General features: G+C 49.1%; 2 protein-coding genes and 1 long non-coding RNA gene across 4 annotated transcripts in view; 1 reads left to right on the plus strand and 2 right to left on the minus strand.

Annotated features, from left to right (window-relative positions):
- Positions 1 to 7,082, minus strand: part of ROPN1L (rhophilin associated tail protein 1 like) — a 12,340-nt gene extending 5,258 nt beyond the window's left edge. The window contains exons 1-4 of one of the 2 annotated variants that reach the window (XM_029941076.1): positions 6,973 to 7,082; positions 6,597 to 6,771; positions 3,169 to 3,292; positions 1,788 to 1,949 (exon numbers count right to left, since the gene is read on the minus strand). In XM_029941076.1, coding sequence (XP_029796936.1) covers positions 1,788 to 1,949; positions 3,169 to 3,292; positions 6,597 to 6,739 — 429 coding nt within the window. In that variant the 5' untranslated portion in view covers positions 6,740 to 6,771; positions 6,973 to 7,082. The remainder of the gene's footprint in view (positions 1 to 1,787; positions 1,950 to 3,168; positions 3,293 to 6,596; positions 6,772 to 6,972) is intronic. The other variant, XM_029941077.1, reaches the window with a different exon arrangement.
- A 44-nt stretch (positions 7,083 to 7,126) lies between these two features.
- Positions 7,127 to 10,627, plus strand: LOC115293290. Its single transcript, XR_003909473.1, has 2 exons — positions 7,127 to 7,365; positions 10,410 to 10,627. It is a non-coding gene; the product is annotated as an uncharacterized LOC115293290 (long non-coding RNA).
- Positions 10,628 to 14,776: 4,149 nt separating this feature from the next.
- Positions 14,777 to 20,120, minus strand: part of MARCHF6 (membrane associated ring-CH-type finger 6) — a 75,180-nt gene continuing 69,836 nt past the window's right edge. The window contains exon 26 of the mRNA XM_029941078.1: positions 14,777 to 17,593. Coding sequence (XP_029796938.1) covers positions 17,503 to 17,593 — 91 coding nt within the window. The 3' untranslated portion in view covers positions 14,777 to 17,502. The remainder of the gene's footprint in view (positions 17,594 to 20,120) is intronic.

The following is a 20,120-nucleotide window of genomic DNA, read 5'->3' on the forward strand; positions in this document are numbered from 1 at the left end:
GCGTGACATGGCGTCTGGCCAGCACCCGGCTGTGCTGGGGTCCCCCAGGTTCTCGCTGGGGCCCTGAGACCAGCAAACCGTGGTGCATCCCAGAGCGGCTCTTCCACGGCAGAGACAGCGCATGCCCTGGAGCAGTCTGTAGTGACGCAGACGGACAGACACGGAAAGCTAACTGGGAGTGAACAGAACGATCTTTTCATAAAGCTGAAACCAACGGGCATAAAACAATGTCTTTCTTTCTTCTTTATTTTTTTTAATGTTTATTTATTTTAGAGAGAGAGAGGCACACACAGAACATGAGCAGGGGAGGGACAGAGAGAGAGAAGGAGACACAGAATCTGAAGCAGGCTCCAGGCCCTGAGCTGTCAGCACAGAGCCTGACGCGGGGCTCGAACTCACAAACTGCGAGATCATGACCTGAGCTGAAGTCAGAGGCTTAAGCGACTGAGCCACCCAGGCGCCCCAAGACAATGTGTTTCTTGGGGTACGTGCATGGCCCCCAGGAAGCGTGAGATTTGGCATAGCGGTGGCTTGGGAGGGGGCACAGGGGGGACAGGTCGGAGGAAGAGAGCACAGGCCATCAGCAGCAACGCGTCATCGGTGTTTGTGATCGTGTGCGGTTCATGGGAGTTTCTTACACACAGTGATTCTCTAACATGAAAACCGGAGACGAGTTTGCGGCGTGAAGCATGGACGGGAATCACCCAGTCCTGCTCCGCGGGGCAGAGACTAAGGGGAGCGCAGAAAACAAGCGCCCACCTCGGCAGGGAAGGGGCCGCACCTCCTCCCAGAACCCCTTCTTCACAGCGCAGAGTGATGCCTCTCCCCACCCCCTGCCCCGGACCCCAGCGTCTCACCCAGACTCAAACGCTGGAGCCGAAGAGACAGCTTCCAGAGGCCCCAAGAAGTCCTGTCCCTCCTTGGTTCAGAGACGCCCTGACCTTGGGAATCAGAGGGTCACCTGTGTCTTCCTTCCCAACAGTCATACCTCAGCATAAGCAAAACTGCACTCTGTCACCTACTAGTCATGGATTTTAACTCAAGAATAAAATAACTTTACGCCTCTTCCTGTTTACCAAACGGCATGTAGTTTAATAAAAAGTCACCGATGCATTCTCTTCTAAAACCTGAACGCCTTTAATAGTACCTATATATTTTATCTCCTGTTAACAGTTTTAAAATTGAAGTATTTATAACTTTTGCAAATTAAAATAACTGGAAGCCCAGGGGCGCCTGGGTGGCTCCACTGGTTGAGCGTCTGACTCTTGGTGTCAGCTCAGTGTCAGGATCTCATGGTTCATGAGATTGAGCCCCACGTCCGGCTCTGTGCTGACAGCGTGGATTCTCTCTCCCTCTCCCTCTTTCTCTGCCTGGGATTCTCTCTCCCTCCCCTCTCTTTCTTCCCTTTCCCTACTCAGTCTTGCTTTCTCTCAAAATAAATAAACATTTAAAAAGACAGTTAAACAGTCAGTTAAGTGTCTGACTTCGGCTCAGATTATGATCTCGAGGTTCGGGAGTTTGAGCCCCGTGTCGGGCTCTGTGCTGACGGCGTGGAGCCTGCTTGGGATTCTCTCCCCTTTTCTGTCCCTCCTTCACTCACCCCCTCTCTCTCTAAATAAATCAACAAACATTAAAAACAAATACAATAGTCTTTCGGAAAAAAAATGCTTCTCTTAGACAGAGTGACTAAAGTAACGAAAGTGTTACCTTCAGTTACTGCAACACCTATGTTCCAGCTAGGCCTGTGATTACCCAGAATGATTAACACGCCTCTTGTGGGTACGTACCCCACCAAGCATGCTGCATCCAAGCGCCAAGAATTTCATCCACTCGATCTTGTTTTCACAAGGATCCAACTGTAGCAGAGTTCTGAAGTTTTCTATCGGCAGGCACAGATTCTTCCATTTCTGCTCCAGATCTGCTAAGTCCACATACTGCTTGTGGCTGCACTGCGCAGGAAACACGGAAGGACAAAATGGGTACGTTTTTACGCCTACACATCTTCTTTAGGTTTTAAAAGCCTGTGAGATAGAATACTTATGAATCCCTATCCCAGGAGCCCACCGCATGCCGGGAAATGACACACGCCGAACTCACAACACAGCACGTCCTGGGAGAGCGAGGGGGGATGTGTGTGGGGAGTGAGCTGATATTAGCATGCTCTACTTCTCCAAAGGCAAAAGGGCTGTGAGGCAAGTGTGGCCTAACATTGTGACTCCGGAAAACGGGCACATGTACATTGGGTATGTGACGCTCTGTGGTCTGTGCCAAAGTCCTTTGCCACAAAAACAACCTCAATAAATAAAATAAAAGCATTTCAAGTCCAATCCGCTCCATGTGTTAACAATTAAATGGAAGAAGTTTGAAAACTGAAAATAAATCCACTCCTTCCACTATTTTAAATGATCTGGGAGGTGGGGAACACTGTGATCTGTGAACAGCCTTCTCTGTGCTGTGCTCTGAGCAGTTTTTAGCGTTGTCTTGTCCCAAGCTACCCCTTTCGATGGTTATTCATGTTTCCCTCAAGACAGAGAAAACCACGGAATAATTCTATTTTCAGAAGTCAGTGTATCCTGCCCAGAGGCACGGTAAGTCCAAAAGTATACATGTAATGGGCACAAATCACTTCAAAGATCAAGGTTATACCACTGATGTCATTTTCAGCACCACAACCCAGTCATCAGGGTTGCCAAGCCTGGCTGGGTAATACACTCCCTGGTAACTCGGTTCTCTGGAAGCCGGTGGTGGGTCGGGAGAGCCCTGGCCTGGGGCTCTTGGGCAAGACGGTGCCAGGAAGGGCCTCACCCACGCGCAGGCCCTTTGGATGACTGGACACCGGACCCCCAAGGGCACTCTGCTGTTCAGATTAATGCAGTGGCAAATTATTTCTTTAGCACATACAAAATTTTTATAAGCCTATTTAGAGACTTGTAGCCCCCATGTTTGGAGTTGAATTTTCAGACTTCTAGTCCAGGAGCACCTCGTGTGTTAATATGGTATTTAGAAGAAAATTATATTTCCCTTTCCTACAGTCTAATCACGAACAGCCACGTGGGGGGTCAGATCCCTCCTCTGAGTGCACCTTGCAGGTTTGCACCGGGAACGCGTTAACGCAGCCGGCCACACTTTATCTCGTGGAGCTGATGGATCACGGAGACCCTCTCATACCTGCTTGTGCAAAACTTTCAGGAGTCCTTGAGTCAGGCCTGTGTCTGTTTTCTGCGTGGCCATGGGCATTTCAATTCTGTCCTTGACGGGAAGTGGGTCGCCTCTTGACAAAGCTGAAAAATACCTAACGGCGACGTTAGATACAGAGAAAGCACTGTAATCAGTGATGTTTCTTAAATGATCCCCAATGCCTGGCTCCTCTACTCAGCTCTCCAACTTAACCCTCTCTGCGTGCCTCAGTTTCTCTGTCTGCAAAACTGCTAACGGCAATCCTGCTGCAGGCCCCCAGGGGCACTGAGCTCAAGCCGCCGTGGGCTGAACGTGCCACTCGCCAAGAGGCCACGGCAGGGGAGGGGTGGGGGGGAGGGCTGCTGACACAGGTTCTCATCAAGCAAACACTGTGAGGGGTCCTGGAATGCTGCCAAAGGAGGCGGGAGCTTTGGGACGACAGCGACCCAAGGGCAGTGTCATAGTCTGGTCATTCCACTCTGACGGCTGGCATTTGGTTCCCCTCTGCTTGGCCTGGCTGCTTTCCCAGGGGCCTGCCTTCAAGCAGCTGGGTTCAAGCCGACACAGTCCCGGCTCAGGGAAGCCACCTGTGTCCCCCACGGAGGAGCAACCGCTCCAGTCCTGAGTCAGAGCCCCGCCCCCTTCACCTTGCCTGCCTGGTACCCTTTTATTGGTAATTTCTTAGTCAACTGTTTTTACTAAATTTAACAATTTAGGAGTAACAATTCATTTAATTAATGTAGTAATTAATAACAATTTGGTAGTTGTTTTAGTACTTTTCCCATTTAGTTGTTCCTTTCTGGGATGTGAGTATTGGTGTTTATATGGGCGTGAATGTTGCCTCCAGTGGCACAAGTGAGGGTAGGGACTGGCTTAGGGCAACAAGTCAGGAGGGGGCACACACTCGGCTTCTGTCCGGCAGGCACGGGAGGGGCGCCACTGAAGCCGGTGGCTGCCGCTCTAACAGCCAACATGACAAAGAGAAACAGTATGCGCAGTAAAGTGAAGAGTAAACCACCCACCAACGCACAGGCCATAATTTAAAAGGTATGAATACTTAGGGGCGCCCACGTGGCTCAATCGCGTAAGCGTCCGACTCTTGATTTCAGCTCAGGTCATGATCTCACGTTTCGGGAGCGTCTCAAATACCTAGCTACAGCCATCTTTGTTACATAATCAGAGATGTTGCTAATTATTCCTTTCTTTTTTTAAGTTTATTTTTGAGAGCGAGAAAGAGAGCTGAGGAGGGGCCAAGAGAGAGGATCCCAAGCAGGCTCTGCGTTGTCAGTCCCAGAGCCCGGCGAGAGGCCCAGTCTCACAAAACTGTGAGATCAAGACCCGAGCTGGAATCAAGAGTTGGTTGCTTGGAGCGCCTGGGGGGCTCAGTAGGTTGAGCGTCCAACAGTTTCAGGTCATGATCTCGAGGTTCGTGAGTTCTGACAGCTCAGAGCCTGGAGCCTGCTTTGGATTCTGTGTCTCCCTCTCTCTCTGCCCCTCCCCCCCCCCACATTGCTTGGACTCTGTCTCTGTCTCTCTCAAAAATAAATAAACATTAAAAAAATTTTTTAAAGAGTTGGACACGAAACCGACTGAGCCACCCAAGCCACCCTTACCTCGTCCTAACCTCAAAGACCAATCTGCCCTCTTCTGAGGAACATCTGTCCCTAAAAGACTGTGTGCCGGTGGCTGGGACCTGGCTGAGCCCATTTCCCACACACTGCCTGGTGAACAATGCTTGCTTTTACTCCTAAACCTCCAACATTGTTCTTTTTTTAACGTGTATTTATTATTGAGAGACAGAGAGACACAGAGCACACACAGGGGAGAAGGAGAGAGGAGAGACCCAGAATCCCAAGCAGACTCCAGGCTCTGAGCTGTCAGCACTGTTCAAGCCTGATGCGGGCTTGAACCCACAAACCAGGAGATCATGACCTGAGGCAAAATCAGATGCCCAACCAACTTAGCCACCCAGGAGCCCCATCCAAAATTGTTCTTGAGGGAAAATAGTTGCGTGTCACATCCAGAAAGTTCTCAATTAAGCCACTTAAAGTGAAGCTTAAACTAAAATAATTTAATGTTCCAAGAAAAAAGGGACTCAATTTTGGAATGTTCTGTCAAGTACAGATAAACTCTTACACATCCGTTCATTGATGCTTTTATAATGGTTAAAACCAGAGGCCGTAATTTTTTGGGGCAAGAATCCAGATAGAATCTTTCAGAAGCAAATGACAGAAGTGTTTGTCACAAGGCAAAGCACTGGATTAATAAGCAGCCTTGTGTGGCAGGGTCCAGAAAAGCCTCCAAGATACCCAGGTCCTGATGCTGGAAACTGTGGATCTCGTTTTACACGGGAACAGGGACTTTGCAGATGTGAGGATTCTGGGATGGGAAAACTCCTGAATTATCCTGAGGGGCCCTAAATGTAATCATAGGTGTCCTTGGAAGAGGGAGGCAGAGGGAGAGACTTGCCACACTTTTAGCTTTAAAGATGGAGGGCCCATGAGCCACAGAACACAAGGAATGCAGCTCCAGATGCTGGAAAAGGCAAGGCAAGGGACCGGATTCTCCCCAGATCTTCCCCAGAGAAGTCCTGACGGCTTGACCACAGCCACGCGAAACTGATTCTGGACTGTGAACCTCCACATCCGTAAGGGAAGGCACCCCCATTGTTTAAATCCATCCGCTTCTGTGGTTATTCGTTAGAGCAGTGATAGGGACCTGGGTCACCTTGGTTTTACAAGTGAGGGAAACTGGACTTGCTGGTTACTAAAACATTTATATTTTTACCAGTTCTAGTGATCATAAAATTGAGTTTCTAAGTCTGTTTCCTGAAAAGGGGCAAAGAACTTTCCTTTCAAAACCAAATGGGTTTATTTTAAAGGTTTTTTAGACCTGTTGACTTTGTAACATTAAAATTATGAATGTCTTCCTGGAAATAGCATGTTTGCTGCAAGAAACGTTTGCCTTCTGTGAAGTAGGCTGGGCAAAGGTTAACGTTTACAGCAGCCTTGGGAGAATTACCCCAACATAACCTCGGTGGTCTGGGGTCTAATAAACTGACCCCCGTACCTAACCCTGGGAGGATTCTCTAGGACGAGGAACTTAGCCATAAGATTCTTTCTGTAAAAATCATTTTACAAATAAAATACAGGGTCTGCAAGTGGCTTGGTTTTATAACACAATGCAGAAACTTTTTAACCGATGCAACTGCTTTGTAAGCTTTAGTCTGAGTAAGTACCCCTCTGACAGCAGGGAGCTGTCGTTACTCTGTAGGAAAGTCAGCACTGGGCAGTAATTCCCGGGGAGGCCAATCAGCCATGACCCATGACGCTTCCCAGAGGCTCGGGTGTAGACACCAGCTGGGAGAGGTGTCCTGAGCGTCGGGCCACGGGGGGCGGCCGGCTCTCCCAGGCGCTTACCCCGCGGACCACTGCAGCACGTCGGCGGGCTGGGTGCGGATCGCAGCCTTGGTGAACTGCTTCAGGATGTCCGGCAGTTCCGGGGGAATGTGGATCTGCTGCGCGCAGAACATGGTGTCAGGAAGCGGCATCGCTCTCCGCATGCCGGGATCAGGCTGCGAAGAATCAAGGTGTGCTGCGTGGAGGAGGCGGAGGGAGGGCGTGAGCCTTGGGGCGCAGGTGCAGCTCAAGGGTCGGGCCGCCCCGCCTCCCCCCCGATCTGGAGCCTGGCGGGGGACCTGGGGTGTGTGGCGGGGTCGGGGCCGGGCTCCCAGGCTTGGGGACGGGCCAGGAGGCCGGCTTCGCGAGGTCCGGGGCTGCCGGCCGGGGCTCTCACCCGCTCCTCCTCGGGCTCCTCGGAAAGTGAAGGCCAACTGCCCCTTCTAGCGCCAGCCGGGAAGCGCCAGCCGCACCGATTGTTTCACAGAGGTAGCTAGGCAACCGGGACGCCTGAGGGCCCCGGCCCTCAGCTCCGCGCAGGCGCACATGCGTCGAGCCAAGGCCGGACGGTCGCGCGCGCGGGGCCCGGGAAGCAATGCGCTTGCGCAGTCTGGCTCCGGCCCCTTTCGCCACTAACTGGTAATTGAGCCGAGCTGAACGTTTCGCTTAGAAAAGGACCTTTTGATCAATTTCCCACTGCCAAACGTGAAGGGCGAGTTCTCTAAGGACTCCGCCTTCCCTTTGCTCTGGCTTCGTGAAGCTTAAGGACGAGGTGGCTCTGTCCTCCTAGGTAGGAAGCCGTCGTGATCATGGGGGCTGGTCGGGGCAGGGAGCAGGAGCTCCCCCACCTGCCGAAGGAATGCGGGCCCGCCTGCCTCGACGGCCGCGCTCAGGCCGCCCGTGCTGTCTGGCGGCTTGTCCTCAGCCTCCGGTCCCCAGCCTCGATACCTTTGCACACGCTCACTCGCTCACTCATTCGGCAGATTTCAGTTTAAGAGCCACTTTCCAGTTTAGACGGTGATTTTCAGCGAAAAAAAGATTCTGTTCAACTTGTTTTCCTGAGTTAGAATGGTTGAGCCAATCTGATTGGGACATGAGCGATGTCTTCTGATAACAGTAGCTTTGGATCGATGGATAGAGTAACTGCTCCGTTCTGGCGAAGCCTGACCAGGGCAGTGTACCAGGCGGCTACGTTTAAACCCACCATGAATGAATGAGGCCCCGAGACCCGGCTTCCCCTGCTCCCCTCTAGCCGGGACAAAGCAGAACTAGAATAAGATATTTCCAGAACAGTCAGTGACAAGCCCCTCCTCCTGCCCTAGGGGCATCACCCATGATCCCTCTGCCTGGGCACACACATTTCCAAATTAACAGCCTTGGCAAAAACTGAACACAGTCAATAATGTTGACAGAATATAGGAAACCAAGGAATCCCATATACTGAGGAGGGAGGAATGTTAATTAGTACATTTTGGGGGCCATTTGGCACTATATATTGGTGACTTAGCAATCTTTTACAGATTTATCCTACAGAAATACTAGCCTGAGTATATAAAGTAGTCGGGACAAAAGTGTTTATTTAGCATATGATAAAATGGGTTAACGAATGGACTTTTCAGAAAACTGAAATCATAATCTTATCCACACAACGGAATACAGTAGCCAGAATTATAAAATGAGTAGCTACTTACGTGTTGACATAAAAAGATGGTCAAGACATATAAAGAAAAAAAAGCACCCCATAGAGCATAGTCTGTGGCGCACACTCCCTGTATTGTGACAAAAGGGAGTCTGTGAATGTATGTTTTACCCACAGGAAGTTCTGGAAGAAAACACGAAACTACTATAGTGGTCACCTCGGGAGAATGGCACGTGGCTTTCGGGTTTCAACAGACACATTATTTTTATTCTGTTTCATCCACTTATTTACTCAAGAGCACTTACTGAATAGAGACTATGTCCCAAGAACTGTCTTGAAATAACAATAGTAATCTCCAAATAGTTACCAAGAAAAAAAATCTCTGAAGCTTACATCCAAATGGGGGGAAACATGCTAATATAAACAATACAGGAAAACCATATGGTAATGTTAATACACACGAGAGACAAAACAGAGCAGTGGAGGAGTCCGGGAAAGCCCCAGGAGCTCAATTTTAGATAAGCCTAAGAATGACACTTTAGTAAAGAAAAGGAAGAACTTAGGAAGAGCCTAAAGGAAGAACATTAAGGCACAGCAAGCAGCAAGTGCAAAGGCCCTGAGGTTTGACCTGTTTTGGAAGCAAGGAGGCTGCCTGGAGCACAGTGAGCACAGGTGCCTCAAGGCCACCGTGGACTTGCGTCTCTGTGGTGGGTAGCTTCCCAGGTAAGGGACTGATGTGATCTGAACACGATCACTCTGCATCCAGTGTTGAAAGTCGACGGAAGAAAGAAGAGCATGGGCAGAGGCCAGGAGCTCAGGAGAAACTGTTGTGACCCAGGCAGGAGGCAGATGATGGTGCTTTGCACCAGGACGGTAGCAGTGGGGGAGGTGCAGTGTAGCCAGAATCCAATTCGTTTTGAAGTTAAAAGACTTGCTGTCCAACTCTACGTGAAGCGTGGGAAAACAAATGGCGAAGGTATCACCAACACTTTTTATTTAGCAACCCGAATCCATCCGGTTGCTTACCAACTGAAATGCGGAAGTTTGAGAAAATAGATCTGGGGTGGGGGAATCAGGAGTTGGGTTTTGGACCTGCTAAGTGTGAGGGTCCACGTAGGCAGCTGCACAGATGTGTCTGGAATCCCAGGAAGGAAGATGGAATGAGTAAATATACACGTGAGTGATGAGCGTATGGATGAGTGAGTGAGATCGCCAGGTCAATGGGAGTAGGCAGAACAGAGGCCCCAGACTGAGCCGAAGGACAAGACGGGGTCAGGGAAGGAGTTTATCAAGGAGGGGGTCCACAGGCAGGGAAGGGGGAATCTGAGGGGAGCTGTGTCCTCACAGCCAGGAGAAGTGGTTTCACTGGAGACCGGAGGACGAACCATATAAGTTAGGGGTGGCCATTGGTGACCTTCGACAAGAGCAATTCCAGTGGAAGAGTAGAGTGAATGGCTGTTAGAAAAGGAGGGAGTTGGAAAAGGAGAGGAGAAATTGGAAATCGGGAGTACAGATAACTGTTTGAAGGCGTTTGCTGAAAAGGAAAGCGAATGGAGCAGATGGAGGAGGGAGAGGGAGAGACTCTTCGTGTGCAAGACATGACAGAAACGTCCGGTTGACCGGAATGATCTGGCCACGGGGGACAGGGCGGTCGGCAGCAGCGCCTGGAGCAGGCGGGAGTCCCGTGGATGCGGTGCGGCCGTGCGGGGGCGGCATGGCCCAGGGAGCAGCCGCGCGCAGGCCTGGGGGCACGTTTCCCACTGCAGTCTGCATCGCGGGCAGACACGCTGGAGGGGATGTGCGTGGCCCGCCCAGCCCAGGGGGCACATGGGCGCAGGTGCAAGCAAGAGAGTAAAGGTGGTGGTGTGAAGACGCGCTCTGGGTGCTCCGGGCTTCTCAGTGACGCAGAAAGTCAGCAGCCGACAGTGAGAGAAGTGGGCGCTTTGTGCTAGATAAGCTACGAAATGATCCCTTAGCCTGTATGAACAGACTTATGTTTGAAATCAAGACGTAATTAACATGCAGATCACACAAACTTAAAATGTACGATTGTTTTGACGTATGTATACATGGCAAGCCAGAGCCACATCAAGATAACAAACACATCATCACCCTCTTTCCTTCTGCCCCTTTGAAATCTCTCCAAGTCCCTCCCCACCAACCCCCGGTGATGCGCTTTCTCTTGATTTCTGTAGGTTACTCTGCATTTTCCAGAACATTTGATAAATGAAAGCATACATTTTTGGTCTTTCATTCAGCATTGAGACTTGTCCACATTGTGTATATCAGTAATTGCTTTTATTGTAAGAGGATTTCATTGTACGGATAATCATTCCTGTCTTTCCCTGTTGATGGCCACGTGGATCTTTTCTGCCTTTGGGCAAATAAAGCTACTGTGAACGTTCATGTCCAAGTCATCAGACAGACTTACTTTTTGTTCGGCCAATAACTAGGAGTGGTGAGTACTTACTGTAACCTTTTAAGAACTGCCCAACTATTTTCTTTTTATTAAAAATATTCTAATGTTTATTTAATTTTGAGAGAGAGACAGAATGTGAGCAGGGAAGGGGCAGAGAGAGAGGGAGATACAGAATCCAAAGACAGGCCCCAGGCTCTGAGCTGTCAGCACAGAGCCCAACGCGGGGCTGGAACCCACAAACCGTGAGATCACGACCCGAGCCGAAGTCGGACACGTCATTGACTGAGCCACCCAGGCGCCCCCGCCCCCAAGTATTTTCTGAGGTAGTTAGTTCAGCCCTTTGCCGTCCCTGCAACAGTGTGAGCGATGCTCACACCCTCACCAACACGGGGTGTGGTACTCTTAGTCATTCTAATAGATACGTGGTGGGAACCCCCGGGTCTTAATTTGTATTTTCCTAATGGCTTATTATGTTGACCAGCTTCTCATGTGTTTATTTGCCATCTGTATGTCCCCTTCGGTGAAGTGTCTAAATATTTTGCCCAGTTTTAAAATGGGCAAATGGAACTTCTCAAACTGCTGAGTTTTGAGACTTCGTGATCTACCTGAATCATGTCCGTTATCGGAGATGGTCTGCAAATGTTGCCCGCCACTCCATGGCTTGTTGACCTGCTCTCTGGAAAACACATCTCAAAGGGGGCATTTTTTCTTCTAAGGATTGTGCTTCTGGGCTGTATCCAATCTAAATCTTTGCCTTACCCAAGGTTGAACATTATTCCATTTTTTCCCTGTAAGTTCTATAGTTTGAGGTTTCATATTAAGGAATATAATCCATTTTGAGTTAATTTCTGCAGATGTTGAGATACGGATCACTTTTTGACTTTGCATCTGGATGTCCAATTATTCTCGCACTATTTGGTCGACTTCTACACCTTTGTCTAACATCATCTGTCCCCATACATGTGGGTCTATCTCTGGACTCTCACTTCTGCTCCAGCAGTCCGGGGATCTGTGTCACTGGCAGGAGGGACGGGTGCGACTGAGCAGAGAACAAAGGAGTTACTGAAGGGGGTTTGCTGACATGAAGCTTCTTGTCCTAAAAGTCACTGGCCAAGTGTGACGCAGAAAGACGCGGCACTGTTATAGCCGTAGAGAGATTTCAAAAGGAAGATTAAGCGCGTACAGGGGTGCAGAAGGGACCACTTCCACCCAGGTCACCGGCTGCTGTCGTAGGCCTGGGTCCAGCACAGTGCAGGGCTGCTGCAGGAGGTGGAAGGCGCAAGAGGGGAGAGGAGCTGCGGGCCTGGGGGGCAGGCCTGTGCATCAGGGAGCCCCTCCTCTGAACTCCTCAGGGCATTTTACTCTTAACTGTTCGACCCTTTTGCTCATTTTTCTGGCCTTTTCCACTCTGAGCTACCTGAATTGTCGTAAGCCGACGCTCAGGGTGTTACTTTACTGAGCCCCGCGTTGAGGCACCAATTGTCGTAACTGGGGCGCTCGGTACCTGTTTCATCCGCCCCGACCGGCAGGGCTGAGAATCGAATCATCGTGGGTCCTTTTCCTGAGGGAGGGAGAGAAAAAGGGGGCAGGAGAGGGAGATGCAAAGAGTAAAGACAGAACTCACGGTTCTCCGATCAGGCGAAAGAGAGCGTTTATTCAAAGAACTGTTCTTTATATAGTCTTCAGGGGGGGAAGACAAGGCAAGCTGACCTAGGCAGGCTACAGAGTCGGATGCATATCAAAGAAGCGCCCCGACTTTGCCTCAGCAATCTTGGGGGATGGAGAACTAACACTGAATACAGTTTTGATCTTTTGTGCGCCTTGGCCACTCACGTCTAGCTGAGCAAGACAGTCGCCAAAGTTATTTTGACCAGGAAATGGCAATCTCCAGCCTCCAGATGCAAATCTTGTTTACTGGCTCACTCAACGGAGTGATAATCCTTGCCTGAGGCAGACAGAAAACTTGGCGGGCCCGACAACACCATACCTTGATTAAACTATAGTACTCAGTACAGTGCAGGGAACAAAACCGACAGACACCAAGCCGAGATACTGTGGGAGGGGAGGAGTGTTACCTACTCAGCCCCTTGATCCACTCTGAGATCGGTTTTCTGTTTGCAACAAGAGTGGCTGTGGGGTGCGCTGGGGAATGGACGGTCACTTTCTGACCTTCACCATGCAGTCTCTGCTGCTGTAAAACTTCAGCTTCACAGATTACAGATGCCCTGGGGTTCAGGTGGCATTTTGCCCACCACGACTGCATTTAAGACAAATAAAAATTCCCTTGAAGGGCGCCTGGGGGGCTCAGTCGCTTAAGCGTCGGACTCTTGATTTCGGCTCAGGTCATGATCTTATGGTTCACGAGTCGGAGTCCCGCATCGGGCTCTGGTGCCGACAGTGCAGACCCTGCCTAGGACTCTCTCTCCCCCTCTCTGCCCTACCTCTGCTCTCTCGCACACACGCACTCTCAAAATATTTAAAGTAAATACGTTTTTTTTAATGCACTTGATTAAAAAGAAATCATGAAGTTTTGAGCCTAGAAACAAAAGGATCTCTTCACATGGGGGCACTGAGGCAAAAGCTTCATGCAATTCTTTCCTTTTCCTCTGAGATTTACAATCAACTACATAAAATGGCTTTGACTGGTCTTACTCTATTCCACGTATCCACTAAAGCGAAAACCTGGCGGCTCTGGCGCGTGGATCTCGAGGAGTGCGAGGCAGCTTGCCTGCAAGAAGCGGGCCTTTCCTGCTCCCCGGGAAGATGGCCTCGGAGCGAAGTCAGGGCCGAAGCGGCGTGTGCTCACTGCTCCTCCTAAATTTATACTTAAGACAGAATGGAGGAGTATAATCACATACTCATTCTTTTACTTACATAATTATTATATTAAAAAGTACCTAGGGAGCCTGGATGGCTCAGTCAGTGAAGCGTCCAACCTTGGCTCAGGTCATGATCTCACAGTTCGGGAGTTCAAGTCCTGCGTCGGGCTCTGTGCTGACAGCTCGGAGCCTGGAGCCTGCTTCAGATTCTGTGTCTCCCTCTCTCTCTGCACCCACCCCCACTCACACTCAGTCTCTCTCAAAAATAAACATTAAAAAAATTTTTTAAAATTACTTACATTATCTACTTATGCTGATTGGTAATGCACATTTCTGTAATTCTGAAGCAATTTTGCAACAAAGCAAAACCAAACCATAAAAGCTAGGCTACAGCTAACATTCACTTTATTCAATTTTGTTCTCTTGACTTAAAAGGCAACAAACAGCCACATAAAAAGGGAGCATTTTAGAATATATACACATAAAACTGTTCTGGGTATCTAAGGTGTTTGCTTCAATAGAAAACTCATGTCCTAACTAACGCAGTGTTCTATGTGCCATCTACAACAACAGGCATTTCCAGGCCTTACAGTCACTGCATTTCCAGTTAAGGGACACATATTGCTCTCCTCTGACACAGAATGAGGCGCTCACACAAAACTGGTGGGGACAAAGTCAGATATACACCGTCTTACACCTTGATCTGGACTAGTGACATACCTACCGCTGGACGGGACTTGAAGGAAGCCCTCACTAGGGCGGCTCGCATAAGTGACACGGGGCGGTACCAGGGGGAAGGGAAAGGATGTGCCCGAGGGACAGATATGAGACAGACCAGCCATCGGAGTTACGATCTCCACACGCAGGTTTTCGGGAATACTTCAGGGGCCCAACATTCTACTTTTGTCTTTTCTTGACGGCAACCGAGGAGGTAACGTTCTAAAGGAGTATTTTAAACAATCATTTAAAAATTTTACAAGTACAGAACTTATCACAGAAAGTAGAGAGTTTAAAATACTCGGTCCTGGAAGTGAGACTAAATAGCTAACTTGCGCTGTTTACAAAAGTGCCGGTTCTTAGACCGTGCGTGCGTGCGTGCCTGCGTGCGTGCCTGCGTGTGCGTGGGGGGGGGCAGGGAGGGTGTGAACACAATAGAGGAGAAATGTCCGGTGCTTCTGGTTTTAAAAGTCATGAATTCAACCTAAATTCAAGAATTACACTTTAATTATAGCATTTGCCAATACAGAAATGGCATCTCTAAGACCAAATCATTTAAGAAAAAGTTATTCTGTTACTTGAATAAAGGAAAGAAAAAACACAAGAATCCACAGTAATAACAGCTATATTAAATGTTGAAATAAAAATTACTTTTTGTTTACATCTGGAATTGAGATGTCCAATTTCCACTGTTTCTCCAGAGAGCAGGAAGAAAAATCACCTAAAAACACACAACTTTTTTAAGGCTAGCTATACATAAACCTCACATTGGCATTTTCTTCTTTTCTTCTCAACCGTTAGTACTTAATTGTTTAAAAATCAAACATAATTTGCTAACATGAACAACTGCACACTTTATAATATGACCATCTGATAACTGGCCATGTCAAACTCACTCCCCAAATGTTGATTTGTCTTCAATTTATGAACAATTAAATTAAAGCAAAATGGTCTTCTTTCGTAATTAATTTCCTTGAAGACGGCTTTAGCCCAATGTAAAATGAAGCAAAACTACACTAGTATTTAAAAAAAAAATTCTACATGAAGGGCAGCAATACTAGAACTTTTTGAACCAGAGGTTTCAAATGTTCGTGAGACGGTTGGTTAAAAATAAAATTCTGGTGCTGCCCATGTACATATTTTGTCAGCAGATGCTTTCCGTATGAAATGTTCATCTTCCTGAAAACGGGACAAAGCACGACTGAAAACCAAAAGGAAATCCTTAAATACAACAAGATAAAATCACCTGCCGGTGAAATGGAGGGCAACGTTTTGGCCATTCATATATGTTCAATTCATACATATGTAGGTTTTATCTTTCTTCTCTATTTTTTCTTTTTGCAAAGTGTTTGATAAGATTCATTTAAAATTTTGTAGAATAACAATTTTTAATATTTTGTGGTTATCTGCCTAGATCGCTTTCTGGTAAAACGGGTAAATGTGTTCCAATGACTTTATACCAAGATCTATAAATTTCTCTGGAAAATTAAAAAAGAAACCTAAATTAATATAATCAAGTTCTATGCCCAAATGATCATAATTTTCCTCCCAAAGAGAACATTTTATAGACATACACCATGACAGGTGACACGGCATTTTAAAATGCTCCTCGTTTTTAAAATAGGAGCCATCTCTATGCAAACGCAGGGCTCAGACAGCCCTCATTTCAAATACAGGAGAAGGAACTGCTACAAAGTGCTAGACGGTGTAACACTGAACCCCATGTCAAGCTTTTTTTTTTTTGATACTGATGTTTTAAACTATATTTTAAAGTAATCACCACTTCAGGAAAAACTGTTGAAATATAAAACCACCAGAATATGTTTGCTTTTTTGGTAGCTTAAGTTTGGCTGACTTTCGTATTTTAAAAATCTTCAGACTGCAGTCTACAGAATTAATACTCTTCGGAAACTCTCACTTGAGCGTCCTGAGGGCGTCTGCGGCCCGCTGTCTCTGAGCACCCGGAGCGCAAACCCCGCCCGGACGATGCACCCCTGCCATTAAATACTGGGACCGTGCGCCCCACTGTTCTACTGCTCTCAATACTTCCTCCCTGAAGCTTTGGGGAGAAGGGAGAGCCAGATTCTAAGTGCTCAGTTCTCCGAGGTCTCCCGGCTCATCGCCAGTGAAACGCCCTCTTACTCCGACGGTAAGAAGGCCGGCTCAAGCCAGCGTCCTGCGGGCCAAGTAAAATCACGTTGGTTTCATTTGCAGTTTTATTCTGCAAACAAAAAGCTCTGGAAACTTTGAGATTTACTCCCGGAAACTAGGAGAAACGGACCCCTCATCCCCACCCAACGGGCGCACTGGGCAGCAGGACCGGGGCCCCGGGCGGTCTCCCTGGCGCTGCCCGTCACCAGTCACCGCGCAGACAGCGGCTGCGATTAGCTGACACCCGGGGGCCCTAATTCCAGTCAGATGTGGTGCTGTTGGTGACGGGAGTCCCGAAGACTCGTGATCCTGCATGGTTTTTGGCCACTGCTGCCAAAAAGGGGAAAAAAGAGCTGTGTGTGGAAAAGGGGGGCTGGAGGGAACCGATGAAAATGTTCTTGTGGACTTTTTTTCTCTAAGTATAGACATGCCTCCAACAAGCACAAAAAACCAACCCCTACTGCTGATCACCAGGAATATTAAATTATCAAAATTAAAAATAATTTCTTCACCTAGCACAAGACACTATACAATATTATAAACACAGACACATGAAAAAAAATCAGGCAGTAGAAAATGTACAACAGCTTTGGTGTTATACAAAATAACTTCCAAAAACGACGGACAGTGAAGCACAAAGTCCATGTTCTCTTACCACAGACACTCCACTGCTGATTTCTACTGGTTTCCTTGTAAGTTCTTGGTAAGGTCTGAACAGCCGAGACAGACAGAATGCACAGTTTACTTAATAAGAACTGCTAGGAACACGGGGACATCGCGCTCCAAAGGACGTCATTAAAAAGTTTTGCCTCTGCACTATGGCTCTGTGGCACGTTTCCTGTCAAGATCACAGCAGGTCCAAAATAAAGTGACAACTAGATTTAATAAATTAATATACATTTGTTTAAAGATGTACAATGCACATTCTGTTCAATCCAAGGTTTAGAGCATCCGGGAACCTCTATGTACACATGTACACATCTCAGGCCGCGACGGCGGCGCAAGACGCAGGGAGGGCAGCGGGGCCTCGTCCCGCTGCTCTCTGAATGCTGGGACACAAGTCAAATACAGTTAACTTAAAAACAATGCTGAGAGATCGCTGGGAAAAATCCCCAGAGAGAGAAGTCCACAAAAAAGGACACGTAAAGGCAAGGGGAAGGTCAAGGTAGTTGAGACCACGCTTTATTCTTGGGACGACTGCGGAGGTGGCGGAGACGTGCCTTGCTTGCCAGACTTCCGTTCGTAATTCACGAGGCGTTGGCCCACAAGGTACCTGGGTTGTAAAAACAAGGTAGTTACTCTCTTATATGATCCTACATATTAAAATACTCTTCCTAAGAGCATCCAGCGATACACTTTTAAATGCAAATCAGATCACTCCCACTTAAAACCCTCCAATGGTCTGACAAGTAGAAGGGGAGTCTAGAATCGGCACTGGCAACACGCACACCAGCAGGCACCCCCCAGCGAGGTGAGAGCCGCAGACGTGGGAGGGCCTCGGGTGCTGGGCGCGCAGATGCCGGGAGGGGCAGTAGACTGGCTCAGGGGGCAGAGCTCAAGAAACAGAGAGCTAGGTGGGGAGTAAAGAGGATCAGAATAGCTCTAGTTCTAGAGAAAAGGAGAAATCCAAGGGCAAAGGTTTCAAAGGGGAGAAGGCAGAGGAGTTGCATATTCAAGGGACAGAAGGAAGGAGGAGGTGGTGGCCCAAGAACAGAGCATCACGCGTCCCTAACTTGCGGGCCGTGAGGACACGGAGCTTAGGGCAGAGGGTGCAGGGCTGCAGCACCAGACATGGAAGTGACCGCGGCTGGCACAAGACCCCACCTCCAAGGGAGGACAGCAGCACTTGCGGTGAAGCAGCGGGCCTCCCTGACCGCGGGGCCGGGCTGCAGGCTGACCCTCGGAGGCCAGTGGGTGAGAGCTGACGAGGCACTGAGCCGGGGGGGCCGGGCACACAGGCCCGTGTGGAGTCAGCACCGCAGACCCACGAGTGGCCGCTCAGCGCGCAGCCGCCTGTGCAGGCCCGGGAGCGAGCTGCCCCACACGACAGGCTGGCGCGGGAGCCGGGTCTCCGGGACCCAGCCTACGGACTCCCCGACAGAACGGGGACAGCAGCACTGTGCCCCGTGACTGCCGAGAGAGAGAGAAGCGCACGACGGCCACGGCAGCCAAGGCTGGCCTGTGCTCAGGACTCGGGGTCAGGACTCTTCGCCGGACCCTTGCTGCTGGGCTCTCCCCACTTCGCTGGCACACACGAGCCTAACGAGAAACTGGCCGTTTATGCCGAGTAGCTTCCACGTCACTGTGTACAACAGTTCACTAACCCTACTGCTTCTCCATCCAGGATTCCCCGGGTTAATCCTCACTGTTCTGGTCTTACCAAGAACTACTCCTTTCCCGCACGGTTCCTCCACCAACCAGTGTATTTTTAGCTGTGCGGATTTTATCAATGTTTTACACCATGACAACTGCATAGACTCTAATGTTATACACACAGCACTGCCTGACTGACACATAACATAGTCACAAAATACACCAAGTTATGCCAAAAGTGGGGTTGACGCTATGGCAATGAAAAAGCAATAAAAAGCACGGGAAAAGTGATGTTAATTAACTTGCCGAGGACCCAAAAGTAACTCAGTGGCAGAAAAAGGAGACTCTGAAACCCCCCCCACTCTCCCTAATCCCCAAGCGCCCTCCCGCACTCCCCGCCCCCAGCAGAGGGCCTGCTCCGGGTTAGACGCGGCCAGAGGGCCGGCACACAAGGCCACCCAGGACGCGGGAGAAGAGGGCGCACAGGCAGCAGCAAAGAGCATAAAATCAGGAGTAAGAAATGTGGAGAGGCGGGCGGCAAAGGGCCATTGGCAGACGAGCAGGACAGGGCCAAGTGTGGAGAAGGCAGCAGAGAGCTGGGGCCGTGTCTCGTCTGTGCTCTGTCTGCAGAATTTACTCGTCAGCCTGAGCGAGCGAAGTGAGAAAACAGACATTTTCCGCTGAAATCCCCTCTCGGTTCTTCCACGGCTGACAGAACTTTACAGACCACCCAAGTGTCCTTGGGTGTTCTTATGTCAGTGAATGCTTTGGAGAACCTTGAACACCCTAAATTTCTTTCTTTCTTTCTATTATTCTTTTAAGTTCTGAGTGAGTCAACACACAACGTAGTGCTGGTTTCCTGACCAGAGCCCAGGGAGTCGTCACTTACATATGACAGCCGGGGCTCGTCACCAGCGCCGTCCTTCATGACCGTCCCCCATCTTCCCATCCCCCACCTGCCCTCCCCGCTTACGTTCTGTCTCCCTCCCTGTTTTATCATTTTTCCCTTCCCTTCCCCCATGTTCATCTGTTTGGTTTCTTAAATTCCATACATGAGTGAAAGCATGGTGTCTTTCTCTGCCTGACTTATTTCGCTTCACATAATGCACTCCAGTTCCACCCACGTTGTGGCAAATGGCAAGACTTCTTCCTTCTTACGGCCGAGTAATGCTCCCCCGTGTACACGTACGCGCGCACGCACACCCCCGTTAATCATTCACCAGCGGACGGGAGTTTGGGCTTTCTCCGGAATCTGGCCATCGTTGATAGCGCTGCTGTTAACACCAGGAGCGTGTGCCTCTTTGAATCAGCATCTCTGTATCCTCTGGATAAACACCTAGTAGTGCAGTTGCTAGGTTGCAGGGTAGGTCTAGTTTCAATTTTTGGAGGAACATCCACAGTTTTCCAGAGCGACTGCACCAAGCTGCCTTCCCACCAACAGTGCAAACGCGCTTCCCTTTCTCTACATCTTTGCCAACATCTGCTTA

This window comes from Suricata suricatta, chromosome 6 (assembly GCF_006229205.1).
Source record: "Suricata suricatta isolate VVHF042 chromosome 6, meerkat_22Aug2017_6uvM2_HiC, whole genome shotgun sequence".
Taxonomy (NCBI): Eukaryota; Metazoa; Chordata; class Mammalia; order Carnivora; family Herpestidae; genus Suricata; species Suricata suricatta.